The sequence below is a fragment of the Haliotis cracherodii genome, unplaced genomic scaffold (assembly GCF_022045235.1).
Source record: "Haliotis cracherodii isolate W230 unplaced genomic scaffold, xgHalCrac1.p SCAF_25, whole genome shotgun sequence".
Classification (NCBI taxonomy): Eukaryota; Metazoa; Mollusca; class Gastropoda; order Lepetellida; family Haliotidae; genus Haliotis; species Haliotis cracherodii.
In genome coordinates, this window is record NW_027266281.1 from 586,166 (window position 1) to 603,529 (window position 17,364).

The following is a 17,364-nucleotide window of genomic DNA, read 5'->3' on the forward strand; positions in this document are numbered from 1 at the left end:
ATAACAAAAGAGAATTAACACAAATATATCCGACATAAAGTTGTCACAAATACCTCTTTCAAGATAAGGAAACATCTACATCTACCTCTGCAGCCAACCCTTGATTAACCTACAGTTCCTGCATCTACATCTGCAGCTCTTCCATGAATTCGATATCAGTATGAAGGTGGCTGGGCCTAATCCCGTCCATGAATTCAGTTTGATGCGTTGTCGTAAAATATGTGCCCACAATGAGTTGATCGTCTTATGTATAACCTATACTGAGCCAGCCTTTCATAAACCTGCATTTCTTGTATCTACATCTGCAGCTTCATCTCCACAACCAGATATTATCCTCATTAATTCTATAAGCGTAAATATTAAACATATTCCAGCAAGTCAATATGTGTTGGCTGACAACTTTATCATATTTGAACAGTCTGAAGCACATATATTGTCAATGATGATCCGGGACAGTGTATTATTTTTGATAAAATCGCTCATGCTTGTTGGAAGAGATGACAAATCGGATACTAGTAGTGCTACTCAGTGACTATTTAAGACTGCGGCATACAACAACATGGACATACGACTAGAGTATATCTAAACGAAACATGGTTTCTTATTACATTAGTGTTCATAAACACGGAAATGTTTACGACGACCTGAATAAAGTCGACTCTGGTGCCATCTGTTTGTTCCCTGAAGGGAGCTCAGAGCAGAATATGCCCCGTCACCACGTGCTGGTAACACGACGAGGGGCGATATATAGCCAATATACCTTGAAGTGTACTCAGTTATTATGACGCAATCGAGCAAGTGTTTCGCTGATAGGGATATGATACATTCACCGGGTTATTCCATGTGACTCAGCTTTCTGGAAGGTAGCAAGTCTCGTGCATGGTGGACAGTACTCTCGTGTGGACAGTACCGCCGAAAACCTACCTCAACAGCTCCAAGTAGAGTATTGTACCGTTACGTCGACATAGCTGGTGAGTTCTCGTACCCTTCCATGGTGGTATTTGAAGTGTGAGGTGAAGTGAAAGGAGGTTTAACGTCGCACTTGCGTTTCAATAGAGACATGGGGCGGTGGGGTAGCTCAGTGGTTTAAGTGTTCTCTTGCTGCGCTGAACCCCCGGGTTCGATTCTCACTGGGGTACAATATGTGAGGCCAATGTCTGTTGTTCACCGCAGTAATATTGCTGGAATATTGCTAAAATCGACGTAAAACCATATTCACTCACTCTATAGCGACCTGCTTGAACGTGTGGTTGCATGGACCAGTCCAGACTGAAATACCATGCTGCAGTTTAACATGGATAGGTACTCAGGCTCAGCCCATTATTCCCATAATACTGAACGCCATGTACCCTATGTTAACGTCTTTCGGTATGCGACCCCGACGGCAGTTTAACATGGATAGTTATTCAGACACAGTACTGACTCCGAGCCTAAGAGCCTTTGTTTTATTTCCATAATGCCGAACATCAAGTACCATATGTTAACGTCTTTCGGTATGCGACCCCGACGGCATGGGACGTTCATTTTATCAACCACTGGTTTGTCGTTCCAGGCTCATCTGTTTACAGTGAGCATAATAGCAACAGTATAGAAATAATAGCAACAAATATGGCCGACGAGCAAGCATTATTTTCGTTGTTTGTTTGCTTGTTGTTGAACGCCGTACACAATCAAAATCCAGCCCTATGACAGCGATCTGCAGATAATTGAGTCTGGATCAGACAATCCTCATGATCTAGCCAGATGGGATACGACGACATGCACCAACCAAGTCAGTGAGCCTGACCACCCCATCCCATCCCAACCTCCCATTGGTTGCTGAAGACCTATTCTAACCCGGATGTGACCTCGTTATTAGAGGTTGTATAAGTCGTTGCCATGCATACACATCAATATAGTAGCATAGGAGGTAACTTTACATTTATGTGGTTACATTATATGTTTTCATACATCACGATTGTCTTTTTCTTATTTTAATAACATCCCCGGGAATGAAAAGAAAAGAATTAGCTCTTTTGTAAGGACTGTGTAACTGCAGTATGACTAACACACTCGTGTCATTCATGAGACCAACCTTTAGTTTCAGGGGTTGATGTAAGATTAAAAAGGGATTTGTTATACATGTTTTATAGGAGGAAATAATGCCGGTGGGTATGAGACGTGGTTGAAGTGGGTGGAAGGAAGGTCGAAATGGATTGTAGAGATGGTGAGATGGTTGACAGAGGGGATTAGATGGATGGTAGAGAGAGGAGATATAGATAGTTGATAGGGCTGAGGTGGATGCTAGAGAGGAATGAGATTGATGGTAGAGAGGGTGTGATGGATGGAAGAGAGGAATGAGATTGATGGTAGAGAGGAATGAGATTGATGGTAGAGAGGAATGAGATTGATAGTAGAGAGGGTGTGATGGATGGAAGAGAGGGTGTGATGGATGGAAGAGAGGGGTGAGATTGATGGTAGAGAGGGTGAGGTGGATGGTAGAGAGGGTGAGATTGATAGTAGAGGGGGTGAGGTGGATGGTAGAGAGGGTGAGATCGATGGTAGAGAGGGTGAGGTGGATGCTAGAGAGGGATGATATTGATGGTAGAGAGGGATGATATTGATGGTAGAGAGGGTGAGATTGATGGTAGAGAGGGTGTGATGGATGGAAGAGAGGGTGAGATTGATGGTATAGGGGTGAGATTGATGGTAGAGAGGGATGAGATCGATGGTAGAGAGGGTGGGGTGGATGCTAGAGAGGGATGATATTGATGGTAGAGAGGAATGATATTGATGCTAGAGAGGGATGATATTGATGGTAGAGAGGAATGATATTGATGGTAGAGAGGGGTGATATTGATGGTAGAGAGGGATAAGATTGATGGTAGAGAGGGGTGATATTGATGGTAGAGAGGGATAAGATTGATGGTAGAGAGGGGTGAGATTGATGGTAGATAGGGGTGAGATTGATGGTAGAGAGGGTGAGATGGAGGGTACAGAGGGGTGAAATGGATGTTTTTACGGGTGTGATGGATTGTAAAAAAGTCGTCATGGATGTTAATGTTATCTAAAGGATGGTTGAAGGATGGGATTGGGGATAGGGGAGTGAAATGGATGGTGGGAAATGTAAGATGGGCGAGGACAGAGGTTCGATGTAGAGAGTCAGGTAGATGGCAGGACTTTGAGTCAGGCAGGGGGGAGTCAAGGTGATTGCTAGGAGGGCGTGTGTTGCGGCGGGCGAGTTTATGTGTACAGGTATTCTTATAGACGTTTCGTTGGACTATTTTCGTCTTCTGTAGGTTTTGTAACAGGAGTCGCACCGTTTATGAGTATGGAGGCGCACCTAAGCTGTCTCCTCTGTAATCGTTTGTAACCCGCTCAGTATCAGTTAAATGTTTTGTGTCATGGCTTAATGTTTATGGATTACAAGCGATACAGAGTGTCGGGTGCTGGCACGCCCCATAGTGCTTCTTTACATGGCTTTACCAGGTGCCCCTGCCTCCTTGTCATGGTGAGGTGAGGTGAGGTGAGGTGAGACGATATCAGGTGAGGTGAGGTGAGACGATATCAGGTGAGGTGAGGTGAGGCATCCAAGATTATCACTCTTATATAGCAATGTGCATGCACGTGTGTGTGTGTGGCTGCTTCTACTAGCGGGGCTAATGATTTTATAGTGCTAGTCCAATGAGATACCATACCACAGTTTAACATGAATACCCCACTCAAACACAGTATACTGACTCCCAGCCGACCTGCCTTTGATTTCGACCTTTAATGCCCAACGCAAGGCAGAGTAACAACAAGTTCCATCTTTTAACGCCGTTTGGTATTACGTGGTCGGATTCGAACCCCGGAGCTTTCGCTCTCCGGGGCGACGCTCTACCATAAGATCCTGTCATAGTGCATATACACCATAGTGTACTGTGAAACTGAATCAACATATCCGTCCAACATGCATTATTCAACGAATTACCATGCATTAAATGCCTGAATGTAAACAATCTTCCTGAACTTCTTTCTTAAAATACACTTCAATGCTATCATTCATGTGTACTGGCTTTTGAGAGGAGCTTTTTTTCAAGTATCAGCAATATTTTCACAGTAGCTACTTCGACAGAAGATGACGCAGAGTGGTAGTCAGTTTCTGGTGCTTCTGATCCTGGCTGTGACGTCCTTCTGTGGTGAGCAGAGTGCATTATGTTAATGTTTCATGTTGTTTGCATGAACCTCCATAGCCATACTATGCTTAGCTCAGTTACTCTGTCAGATTTATAATATACGGATAAGCAAAGTAGTAACGCTGCTGACGTAGATAATGAAGTCCGATAAAATATTTTTAATGAATTTATAATGATGTTTGCATCTATATTGCATGTGTATAACTGTTTGTATAATGAACACAATTGTTCCGATTCTTAATGTAAGAGCTGTTTTGTGATGGATCAGAACACACGTTCACTTCGTATTCTGAGATATTGCGGCATTTCGCGAACACTTCGTCATCAATGAGGTCAGTGGTCAATTCGTATATTTTCCCCATCATTATTTTGCCTTTTACCCTCAATGGAATCGGTTTGGGCAGATAATCGATATGCTTATTCTCTGGCGTTGACGATTTATATTTTAGGAACTATGGGCCCTGTCATTTAAGTAAAAGTGAATCTTTTGTGAATTGATATTAACACATTGATAACATCCACACGTAGTCTTTTGTATACCTTAACTGACGGCTAAAATATAGTGTACACCTATGTTTGATGGTGTCGAAAATGAAACAAAAAAGAAACGTTTATTTGATGGCGACGTCGAATTATGTATGTCTATCATAGTTGTGTTATGGATCTTAAGTTTGCGGTCTTTCGGCAGTTTTCCGCCTATTAACGTCTTGAGAGCCTTTTTATTTTGGGGTCAAATTCAATTTTCAAGTTTTAATTTCTTTTGCACGACAGTTTAATAGAAAACAAAGATGACGTGTGGATATCTCGCATGGTGAATTTATAGACTATGTGGTCTGTCTAATCATCAACATTTCTGTTACTAGTGACAGCCTCTACGACACCTGGGACTACGACAGGTATGTTGACATGCGGTACATAACATGTATTGTGCCAGGAAGAATCATTGAGGTACCGGGCGGTCGGGTAGCCTAGTGGTTAAAGCGTTCTCCCGTCACGCTGAAGACCCGGGTTCGAGTCCCGACATGGGTACAATGTGTGAAGCCCATTTCTAGTGATATTGCTGGAACATTGCTAAAAGCGGCGTTAACCCATACTCACTCACTCACTCATTGAGGTACCCCGCCACGGCTGTACATATAGTCCTAATACCAGAACTGTAGATGTACCTTGAACGTCAGCAGAAGACTTAGACATGATCATACATTTAGTGATAATACGCTCAATTTGGGCTGAAGTATTTAAAGCTTAATGATATAAAGTGCTATTTTCGCTAAGGAATAGCGTCATTGCACATTACATCTCGGACACCAAGTGTATGCAACTGATCACATTCCACGCCTGGGCTGTGTATGGTGGAGAAAGTGTAAATCAACGGCAAATGTAACCGCTTCACACGAGGTTGTCGAGCTAAAGGAAGGGCAGGAACTCCTGATCGATTAGGATGGACGTCGATTTGGAGTGTGTTTGCTGATGGTGTGGTGGATACAGCTTTTTGTAGTGAATACAGCTTGTTGTAGTCGATACAGCTTGTTGTAGTGGATACAGCTTGTTGTAGTCGATACAGCTTGTTGTAGTCGATACAGCTTGTTGTAGTGGATACAGCTTGTTGTAGTGGATACAGCTTGTTGTAGTCGATACAGCTTGTTGCAGTCGATACAGCTTGTTGTAGTGGATACAGCTTGTTGTAGTCGATACAGCTTGTTGTAGTCGATACAGCTTGTTGTAGTCGATACAGCTTGTTGTAATGGATACAGCTTGTTGTAGTGAATACAGCTTGTTGTAGTCGATACAGCTTGTTGTAGTCGATACAGCTTGTTGTAGTGGATACAGCTTGTTGTAGTGGATACAGCTTGTTGTAGTGGATACAGCTTGTTGTAGTGGATACAGCTTGTTGTAGTCGATACAGCTTGTTGTAGTGAATACAGCTTGTTGTAGTCGATACAGCTTGTTGTAGTCGATACAGCTTGTTGTAGTGGATACAGCTTGTTGTAGTCGATACAGCTTGTTGTAGTGGATACAGCTTGTTGTAGTCGATACAGCTTGTTGTAGTGGATACAGCTTGTTGTAGTGGATACAGCTTGTTGTAGTCGATACAGCTTGTTGTAGTGGATACAGCTTGTTGTAGTCGAAACAGCTTGTTGTAGTCGATACAGCTTGTTGTAGTCGATACAGCTTGTTGTAGTGGATACAGCTTGTTGTAGTGGATACAGCTTAATGTAGCTTCTGACTCAGAGTTTTGGTGTGTATTTTATAACATGCAACATCAACCTAACACAACACATAGATCAGATTCCCCTGGGTGTTGGCAAAGATCAGGGTTGCACCTGGGTGAGGGGTTAGCAGGAAGTAGAACACACAGATCAGGGCTGCACCTTGGTGAGAGGTTAGCAGGAAGTAGAACACACAGATCTGGGCTGCACCTGGGTGAGGGGTTAGCAGGAAGTAGAACACACAGATCAGGGCTGCACCTGGGTGAGGGGTTAGCAGGAAGTAGAACACACCGATCAGAGCTGCACCTGGGTGAGGGGTTAGCAGGAAGTAGAACACACAGATCAGGGCTGTACCTGGGTGAGGGGTTAGCAGGAAGTAGAACACACCGATCAGAGCTGCACCTGGGTGAGAGGTTAGCAGGAAGTAGAACACACCGATCAGAGCTGCACCTGGGTGAGGGGTTAGCAGGAAGTAGAACACACAGATCAGGGATGCTACTGGTTGAGAGGTTAACAGGAAGTAGAACACACAGATCAGGGCTGTACCTGGGTGAGGGGTTGGCAGGAAGTAGAACACACAGATCAGGGCTGCACCTGGGTGAGAGGTTAGCAGGAAGTAGAACACACAGATCAGGGCTGTACCTGGGTGAGAGGTTAGCAGGAAGTAGAACACACAGATCAGGGATGCACCTGGTTGAGAGGTTAACAGGAAGTAGAACACACAGATCAGGGCTGTACCTGGGTGAGGGGTTGGCAGGAAGTAGAACACACAGATCAGGGCTGCACCTGGGTGAGAGGTTAGCAGGAAGTAGAACACACAGATCAGGGCTGTACCTGGGTGAGAGGTTAGCAGGAAGTAGAACACACAGATCAGGGCTGTACCTGGGTGAGGGGTTAGCAGGAAGTAGAACACACAGATCAGGGATGCACCTGGTTGAGAGGTTAACAGGAAGTAGAACACACAGATCAGGGCTGTACCTGGGTGAGAGGTTAGCAGGAAGTAGAACACACAGATCAGGGCTGTACCTGGGTGAGAGGTTAGCAGGAAGTAGAACACACAGATCAGGGCTGCACCTGGGTGAGGGGTTAGCAGGAAGTAGAACACACAGATCAGGGCTGTACCTGGGTGAGATGTTAGGCAGTGGGGCAGTTGGTGCACGTTGAGGCAGTGGGTGATAGGTGAGGCAGTGGGTGGAAGGTGAGGCAGTGTGTACAAGGTGAGGCAGTGTGTGCAAGGTGAAGCAGTGGGTGCAAGGTGAGGCAGTGGGTGGAAGGTGAGGCAGTGGGTGATAGGTGAGGCAGTGGGTGCAAGGTGAGGCAGTGGGTGCAAGTTGAGGCAGTGGGTGATAGGTGAGGCAGTGGGTACAAGGTGAGGCAGTGGGTGCAAGTTGAGGCAGTGGGTGATAGGTGAGGCAGTGGGTACAAGGTGAGGCAGATGGTGGAAGGTGAGGCAGTAAGTGCAAGGTGAAGCAGTGGATGAAAGGTGTAGGCTGTGGGTCATAGTTGAGGCAGTGGGTGGTAGGTGAGGCTGTGAGTGCAAGGTGAGGCAGTGGGTGCAAGGTGAGGCAGTGATTGCAAGGTGAGGCAGTGATTGCAAGGTGAGGCAGTGATTGCAAGGTGAGGCAGTTTTTGCAAGGTGAGGCAGTGGGTGCAAGGTGAGGCAGTGTGTGCAAGGTGGGGCAGTGACTGATAGGTGAGGCAGTGGGTGCAAGGTGAGGCAGTGGATGCAGGGTGTAGACTGTGGGTGATAGGTGAGGCAGTTCGTGCAAGGTGAGGCAGTGGGTGCAAGGTGAGGCAGTGGATGATAGGTGAGGCAGTGGATGCAAGGTGAGGCAGTGGGTGATAGGTGAGGCAGTGTGTGCAATGTGCGGCAGTGGGTGCAAGGTGAGGCAGTGGGTGATAGGTGAGGCAGTGGGTGCAAGGTGAAGCAGTGGATGCAAGGTGAGGCAGTGGGTGCAAGGTGAGGCAGTGGATGCAAGGTGAGTCAGCGGGTGCAAGGTGAGGCAGTTGGTGCAAGGTGAGGCAGTGGGTGCAAGGTGAGGCAGTGGATTCAAGGTGAGGCAGTGGGTGCAAGGTGAGGCAGTGGATTCAAGGTGAGGCAGTGGGTGATAGGTGAGGCAGTGGATTCAAGGTGAAGCAGTGGGTGCAAGGTGAGTCAACGGGTGCAAGGTGAGACAGTGGGTGCAAGGTGAGGCAGCGGGTGCAAGGTGAGTCAACGGGTGCAAGGTGAGACAGTGGGTGCAAGGTGAGGCAGCGGGTGCCAGGTTAGGCAGTGTAATGAAGAGACCAGATGAAAGGTCCGAAATATGTTTATTCCATATTTCAATCAAAGAGATGTTTGCATGAATATGTATTGAAAGATGCATAATCTGATTTCGGAATAACACTATTCTTATTGAACTTGTATGAAGCAGAGCTATTTTATCCGTTGGTACACACTGTAAATCATGAATATGCTTCAGATAGTTGTGAGCTAAGGTACCTTATGAACGCGCGATGGCAGGAAGACCAGCATGTAAAATAATGGTTTGGCATGGGAAAGACATAGGGACTCTCTTAGGCACTATGAATGAAGTTTGAAGGCTAGTTAGATAATGTCTTGCAGTTGCAATAACGAATGCGGAAAATTATTATTCACTTATATTTGAGCAGATGCAGCCTCTACTCCAGGGGATGCGAATACAACATCAGGTACTTGCCGAAAGTGAAACATTCATCATCACAATCATGCACATTTAAACTACCACGACCCCACTATAACAAATTTTAAACAATCCATGTTGCTGAGATAACGTACTCATTTCTACACATTCAATCATTGCAACGAAACACCCTAGTCAAGATCCTGGTTAGTGTGGGTCTTTAGCAACCCACCTTAGTCATAAAGGGCGACTAACGGGATCGAGTGGTCAGGCTTGCTGACATGATTGATGCATGTTATCGCATCCCTAATGCCTGGATCGATGCCCATGCTGTCGATCAATGAATAGTCTGTTTCAGGCTGGATTATTTACAGGATATATACCTTCGTACACCTAGAGTAGTGCGGCGTTAAACAACGGACAAACAGAAACCAATACGTTCCATTACATAGTTGTGTCCATTGCTGCCATAGTCCTTTATCTCTCATCGTTTTCCTATGACTTATGCCTGCAATAATGGGTCATAGTACGTGTGCAATGCACACATCCTGTCTCCCGTTTTGTTGCATGTACAATGACATTTTTGTCAACAGTGTTATCATCAGCAGAAACAAGGGAAGGAACAGACACAGCCGTGTTCACAACTACATCACCAAGTCTTCCAACGACAGGTATTCAATATAAATCATTAAAATATCATTAAACTGCCGGAATAAAATAGCACTGAGGTCTGTAGCAGTCATCTTGTCGCACTGCCACCCCTTGTCTGGTTTCAGCTCTTTCTGCTGTTTGATCGTTGTTATTCAGCAATGTCCCAGCTGTGTCAAAACGGGTCAGAGGTTGGTATTATGAGTGACGTCCCATGCTGTCTGAAATTCATCACACGTTATCAAATCATAACTAGTATTGCAATCTTCATAAAAGTGACAAAAGCCATCTGCATAATCATGAGAAATGTCTGCCAAAAGCTGCGTCAATTGTGCTATTCCAGTTGAATCGTAAGCCACTCTTCCCTTCACTACTGGAATAATCTAGCATGAATCACATCGCGTACAGTCTTTCGTTTATTCTGCGATGGTTCATATACTCAATACCAGTGGCTTTATTCCAGGTAAAAGCGACTGAGGGTTTAAAGCAGTTACATCATGGCGCATCGGCTTAATGCGGGAGGAAAGTCATGCATGTCTTAGTGGTTTATATCTTCAGTGAAGTTAACAGCTTTAGCGCCGACAAAAAAATAATTAAAAAAATATGTAGCAGCGAAGATATTCTAAGAGCTATATTAGTAACAACCCCTGTTTCATTCTAGATGCTGCCCCCACAGATTCCACGTGTCCGGGGGGTGTCGGTCTGCTTGGAACAGAATACACAATAGAAGGTGACAGAAGCAAGTACACAGGTTTTATATGGGTACGACCAATTGATAACCGGTATGTCGTCACCTGCAACCCAGGCTGCAGCCCGGTGGCTGGATACAGGGCATCCATGAACGACACACACTCTACACTCACTATAGACAGTGTTAGGGTGGCAGATGTTGGTACGTGGAAGATCGTGGATGCGACTGTCGTAGATGCCATCCCTGTCGACGTGTGTCCGCTGACGACAGTCAGTGAGTGTTTAGTGTTTTCCTCTCATGAGTACATATCGTAGTTATCTGATTAATCCTGGCTGGATTCCATTTGTGTTCTGTTAATCTCTGATTCTTAATATATTAAAAATCAAATTGCAAGTGAAAATTAGAACAGTATTTGTCTATCAAATTAATTTTACAGGAAATGTGTCGAAACACTATGCTTTGTTCTAAGAAATATAAATTCACGTACGTTTAGGCTGTGTCGCGTTGGAGGTCCAAGGTTGCTTTACGGTCATGTAGCTTACCTTACACTCCACGGCTTTATAACTGTTTGACCACTTATTAAGTTCCAACACTATTGAAATAGTCAGTATCAAGATTAAAGGTTATCATCCAGTCATAGAAAACCCATGAGACATTTGGTAACTCGTGTTTCAAAAGAAACAAAGAACGAATGTGTTAATGATTTATTTGGATGAGCAATAGATGTTGTCAGATTATACTAACTCCCTTTCACAAATGTGTGTGTTGTTAAATCACTTTCTTCGCATTATCCTGCCACCAGAGATCCCACATTGTAACATCAGCAGTGACGAGGACACCGACTCACTGGAACCTGGAGCACAGCTGACTTTAACAGTGAACATCACAGACTACTACTGTTCTCGGGAGGCGGGCTTTGATCTGACTACTGGGGCTGTGACTGAAGCGTTGACCATGAAACACAACGTCAGTGATGTGTCAGATGTAACCCTTAACACAACCTTCAACGTCGATATCACCCGATTAGGCGATGTGTCGATGGACTACATATGTGACAGAAGTTGGACTCTGCAATGTGATGGTGTCCAGAACCTGTTGAAAAGTGAGTCGTAATTCAAGTTGACCTTCTGACACAAGCTGTTCATATATCCATGTAAGCTGGCATTTCTTGGTCTACGTTTCCTTATTTTTAGCATGCCACAGTGATGTCTTGAATATTGCTGAAAAATGCGGTATACATCATCAATGGCACGACCCTCTATTATCACACTTACAGGTAGTAGATGTACCGTAGTCACTAGGGTCCCCAGTTCGGTGGCCTTAGGCTGCCAGCGATCTCGGTCCGGCTTTAAAATTCACTGTTTATGTATACTAATATATTTTTTAGGTTACACACTAGTTTTAAATACTATTCCAGCTATATGACGGCGGTCTGTCAATAATTGAGTCTGGTCCAGACAATCCAGTGATTGACATCATGAGCATCGATCCACGCAATAGGGATCGATGACATGCATCAACCAAGTCAGCGAGCCTGACCACCCGATCCCGTCAGTTGACATTTTACGACAAACATAGTCGCCTATTACGACAAGCACTGGCTGCTGAAGACCTATTTTAACCAGGATCTTCACGGAACCGAAAGCGAGATCTGCGTATTGCAATGTTTTTCCTGAATCTTGTCAATCACATTAGTGTCAGAAGGGACAGAATGTTCAATGATATATGTGATTTCAGTGGATTTATCAAAAAGGACAAGATCAGGTCTGCTGTCCTGGATTGGTCTGAGGCTACGGGACTATTCAAAAGGATTTTGTATTTATCATTTTCCATGACGCCCTCTACATATTCCGGGTCGTACCATGGATGGACCTCTCTGTCAAAACCACAAGCATGGTGAAGACGGTAATAAAATGATCGAGCCACGCCACCATGTCGCTCAAAATACTGTGTTTGTGCCAAAGCTGGGCATCCACTGCCAATGTTTTGAACAGTCTCATTAAATTCATAATATAATCTACATTTGATATTTACATTTGGATGCAAAATCACACATTGACGGTTTCGAGTGGGAAGTGACTGGTCCTGAGCAGCAAACAGAAAGCCTTCTGTTTCACTTTTCAGGCCAGACGACTTCATTCAAGCAAATGACTCTGCGGGATTGCTGATCTTCTCAATACACTACACATAAACTCGATGCAGTGGCCGTTCAGATAGCCTCTCCTTGAAAAAACTGAGTCTGGGCCGACTTGACATGGCACTTCGCTTGGTTGACATTCATTTCTGTACCGTCCAGCAGTACAGAACCATCAACAAAATCAAGAATGACATTAAGATTATGTCCCACATCCTTGGCCCGCAAACTGTGGAATCCCTTGTTTCCCTCGTGAGCCTTGACATGCTTCGCAAGAGGATCATCAGACAAATAATTGTGTGCAAAAGTGCACAAAACAATTCTATCATGAAGAGCCTCCACATTAATCAAACCACGCCCTCCCATCATAATTGGTAAATATAAGCGATTGAGGGAGGAGCGAGGGCGTCGGGATCTATTGTCTGATATGAATTTCTTGTTTTGTCCAATCAACAACACATTATTATTACTATTATTATTATTTTTGTTGTTGTCGAGGATGTTGGATGTAGGATGTAGAATGTATGAAATTTTAACTTTTACTCGCACAGTTCGCCGTTTTCATACTGCCAGTGTCTTTTGTGGTTTATGTTGACGTGTTTGCTTTCCTCGTCATGATATAGGTATGACACTGCTAATACTTCGGTATTAAGTACATTTGCTTCTTTACAACCAGGTCCACCACAGTGCAACATCAGCAGCGACATGGACACCAACGCCCTGGAACCTGGCACTAATCTCACTCTGACAGTAGACATCCAGAACTACTACTGTTCTCGACATGCTGGATTTACTCTGACTACTGGTGCCGTTACACACACACTCCTGGAGAACCAGACAATGGACAAAATATCTAATTCAGCTTTAATATCCTCCCTTATTGTCACAGCTGATCGGTTTGGAGACGTCAGTGTCAACTTTATGTGTGGCAACAACACGGAGACCCTCACCTGCGGTGGTATTGTTAAACTGAGTGGTTGGTATTCATTGTCATACACGGGGTAGAAAAGGTCCTCAGCAACCCATGATTGCCGTAAAAGGCGACAATGCTTGTTGTAAGAGGCGACTAAAGGGATCGGGTGGTCAGGCTCTCTGACTTGGTTGATAAATGTATCCCAATAGTGTAGGTCGATGCTCATGATGTCACTCACTGGATTGTCTGGTCCAGAACCGATTATTTACAGACTGCCGCCATATAGCTGGACTATTGCTCAGTGGGGCGTTAAAAAACAAAACAAAACAAAAACATTAAATATATTTCTCGAAAGACAAACGGAATCTACGGAACCACTGTGCTGATATTAGGTTTTAATAACGTCACCGTTTTACCTTTTCGTGAAAATACAAACAAGAAATTGAACATAGAAGTTATAAACTCAGAAATCTATAATAAGTCAAAAGCTAGAAAGCCATTCGACGTTGAATAAAAACTTCTTTGATCAGTATCATAGCAATCAAGGCCTTATTCAGTAAAGCTTTGAATAAAAGTTCTTTGGGAGACGTATGAGGGCAGATCTGATGCATTGGTGACCAAGTTGAAGTCCGATGCAATTCCGCATTGAGACTTGTACCATATTTTACCGTATGTGTTCCGATAAACACTTGACTTGCCTTGCGTGTGTTTGTAAAGGGTGCTACCAGGGAGGTAGGATTCGCTCACCTTTTTGCAAACATGTGCTCTCAATACAATTTGACAGTGATGCACAACAGTCGGAATCGCACAAATGACTGCTTTGGCAGAGATTATTAAGATAACGAAAAGAGTCTCGTCGCTTTCATTGAGACCAAAATGTTCAATGTTGAAAACACAAGACCAGGAGAGGTTATGATGAAATGCTGGCTGTATCACTTGTCCATATGAATTATATCAAATTACTGTTTCATACTTTTTCATAATTGATAGTTTATGGTTGTTCAGATCTTTCTCGCAAACAATACAATGACACATTATAGAAAAAAACAAAGTAACCACGGTATCAAACCTCTCTTTTTATATACGTAGTACTTTCTCTCCTTTGGTAAAGAAATCCAAAATGAAAGCAATTATCCAACAATACGTACATCATATGAGAGCTGTCCATGGACTAGGTTACTACATGGAAATGTTTTTGCTGAAATATCGTACAATACACACATAATACATTAAGGGTAACAGCACATGATATGCTATTTACAGAGACTGCTCCCACAACCCAACTAAAAGCCCGCTACAATTATGAACAACATAAGAAAAAACTACAGTGTTATTTTCACATGAAAGTATAAAAGTAGCGTTATTACCGAGTGTGTTCACGTTTAATTCAGGTACCGTATTATTTTAAGTACTATTTCTTACCGAAGATCTCAAGCGAGTATGTCTTGTTCGAAAGATATCCTGATACTGCTCACATTCATTATTGAAATACTTAATAAATACTTGTATAGTATAAGAGTTTACTCTCTGTACTGCACCTGTACACGCAGGTGATTGAAAATACCTGTATAGCTGGCCCCACAACTGCCACGTTTCTGACAGCGAGGATAATAAAGTTAACCTTCATTTACATTATTGATGTGATATTCATGTCAAATACTTGACGATGGGTTAGAAGGTCGTCTGTAGTAAGAAAGTTTTCGAGGAAAAATAACAACGACAAAGACATGTCTATAATTATTACACAACTCTAGTGACACGTCTACGAAGTAAAAGGGCAAATGTTTATCTCTTCACAGAGGCTGTTTCCACAACCACAACCGTTAGACCCACGTCTAGAGGTACAATTTATTATATATTCTGATCAATAATGTGAAACAATATAAGGCAAAACCTTATGGAAAAACTAGTTTTCTTATTTGTGTCATGTTCAATTTAGGTGAGAACACAAACTGTCAAGTTACTGTGTTAAAATACAACTGTTGTCCTCTTGATGAAGCTTATATTGTAATTCATCACCTCTCTGCGGGGTAGATACGTTCAGACCTTTTGATTTGGTGTGCGTGCGTACGTGCGTGCGTGTGTGGCGGGGGGAGCGGAGGGCATATTCTGTAATCTGATTTCACAGTATAACATCTTGTATTCCAGCACCTCCCCCAAGATCTACAGCATCAGCGACATCGACAGGAGGTACGTTGTTCTTAAAGTGGTCCAATCAATGGATGCCCCTTACCCCGAGACCCTGGACTATTCCAGGAGTATTTGATTGTCATGATGTCTTGTATTGAGTGCTGTTATACGCCACATTCAGAAAAAAGTCACCCTGTTCTCATGGCAAGCATGACTAATCAACACTTCACAGCGATGTGCTTGTTGTAAATGTCCATTTATCATACAAAACTGGTTCCCACGGAAGATGCATTGTAGATATCGCTTTCATAGATCACAATGTTTTTCGTCGCGTATTTTGATTTAAGAATGATATTGGATAATAAATAAAATCCCACCCTGGTGTCTTTTGATATTAAATACATCAACACGAGTTGATAAAAGAGGAAAAACTCCGAGGATTGCTCCGAGAATCACGGGAGAGATTCTATATTTAATCCTATTCTGTAAAACAGAAATTGAATGTTCTTTTCTAGTTTTGAAAATATTTATTATAAAGATTGTGATTCGGAAGGTCCCGTGTGTCGTAATATGTGTAAATTGTATCCGAGCAAGATTTGCATGACTCAGATGACTGAATGTCACTGTATTGACGTTGATGAGTCTTTCGTTGTTTTAGAAATACCGAACTCAAGCCTTGGAAATACGGCACTGACAGGTTCACAAGCAACACCTGAAAAACCAACAACAGAGGGAAGCGTATCCACTGGACCAACAGATGACAAGACAGGTCTTGCTATCGGACTGTCTGTCATGGGAGTCATTATTATTATTATTGTCATAATTCTAGTGCGCTATCGTACAAGGGTCGGTGAGTACTTATTGGGAAGACGGCAAAAGATGCATCAGATAGAATTAGAAACAGGAAGCGAAAATAGGGAAAAGCAGACACCCCGCAACTAAGCTAAAACCAGTAATGTTATACGGTTGATCAATCTGGGCACCAATGTTGACATTCTAAAATTGTTACTTATTCTTATTGTAACCACTTGATTTACACTTGATAAGAAAATGAGATCCACCAGGAGAAACGGGACCTCATTGGGTGTACTATACAATTGTGCTGTGGCCTCATAGAGAAATACTTTTTATGTCCACTTACTTCCGTGCGTGCGGACCGTACGAACATATCCTATATTCCTTCCGTTAGTTCGTAATGCGATAAAAGCATTTAAAAACATTTCGGCATACCATGTCTACCTACAATTAAGCAGTCATTATACATGTATCTAAACATTTTACCATGAGACACTCCACTTGTACACACTCATTCATTGTCCACAAAATGAGCAAATATGAAGGATTCCTGATGTCACCTGAGACAAAATTAATCTACAGATACAAGATATGATTTCTGTATCATTTTTAGCTATTTTTCTTAGTTCCATTGTCCATGTTACTTTAATATTTCCATGTTATATATTTCCAGATGATGTATATTTGGAAGTATATTTTGTTTATGTAATTTGTCTTATAATCGGATATATTGCTATGTGTAAGTAATGTTAGTGGTTGTTGTAGATATATTTATTCTGTGAGTCTAATGGTATCACTGCGGTTAAAATTATGGCAAGCAGCGAATCCAGCTATCCAAAATGGGTTTGTACTAGAAATAGAGTTATCTACCTTTGTTTATTTGCCCATGAACTTTAGCAGGCTTTATCGTTGGGGAAGTTTCAGGATGGGACAGTTCCTACGGCTTGCTGTATACGTATAAGAGTGACAAGAGTGACCTTGAATAATCATTTTACCAAGTGCAGCTGGATACCTCTTTGTCATCAAGTAAGATCCAAACTCTTT

The 17,364-nt window shown here is 43.1% G+C and overlaps 1 protein-coding gene across 1 annotated transcript; it reads left to right on the top strand.

Moving 5' to 3' along the window:
• Positions 1–826: 826 nt before the first annotated feature.
• LOC139472796 (mucin-5AC-like) lies at positions 827–16,950 on the top strand. Its single transcript, XM_071255264.1, has 10 exons — positions 827–971; positions 4,082–4,160; positions 5,021–5,053; positions 9,603–9,680; positions 10,319–10,621; positions 11,151–11,450; positions 13,159–13,458; positions 15,195–15,236; positions 15,544–15,585; positions 16,184–16,950. The coding sequence occupies exons 2-10, from the start codon at positions 4,100–4,102 to the stop codon at positions 16,465–16,467; spliced, it is 1,443 nt and encodes a 480-aa protein (XP_071111365.1). The 5' UTR covers positions 827–971; positions 4,082–4,099; the 3' UTR covers positions 16,468–16,950.
• Positions 16,951–17,364: the final 414 nt, after the last annotated feature.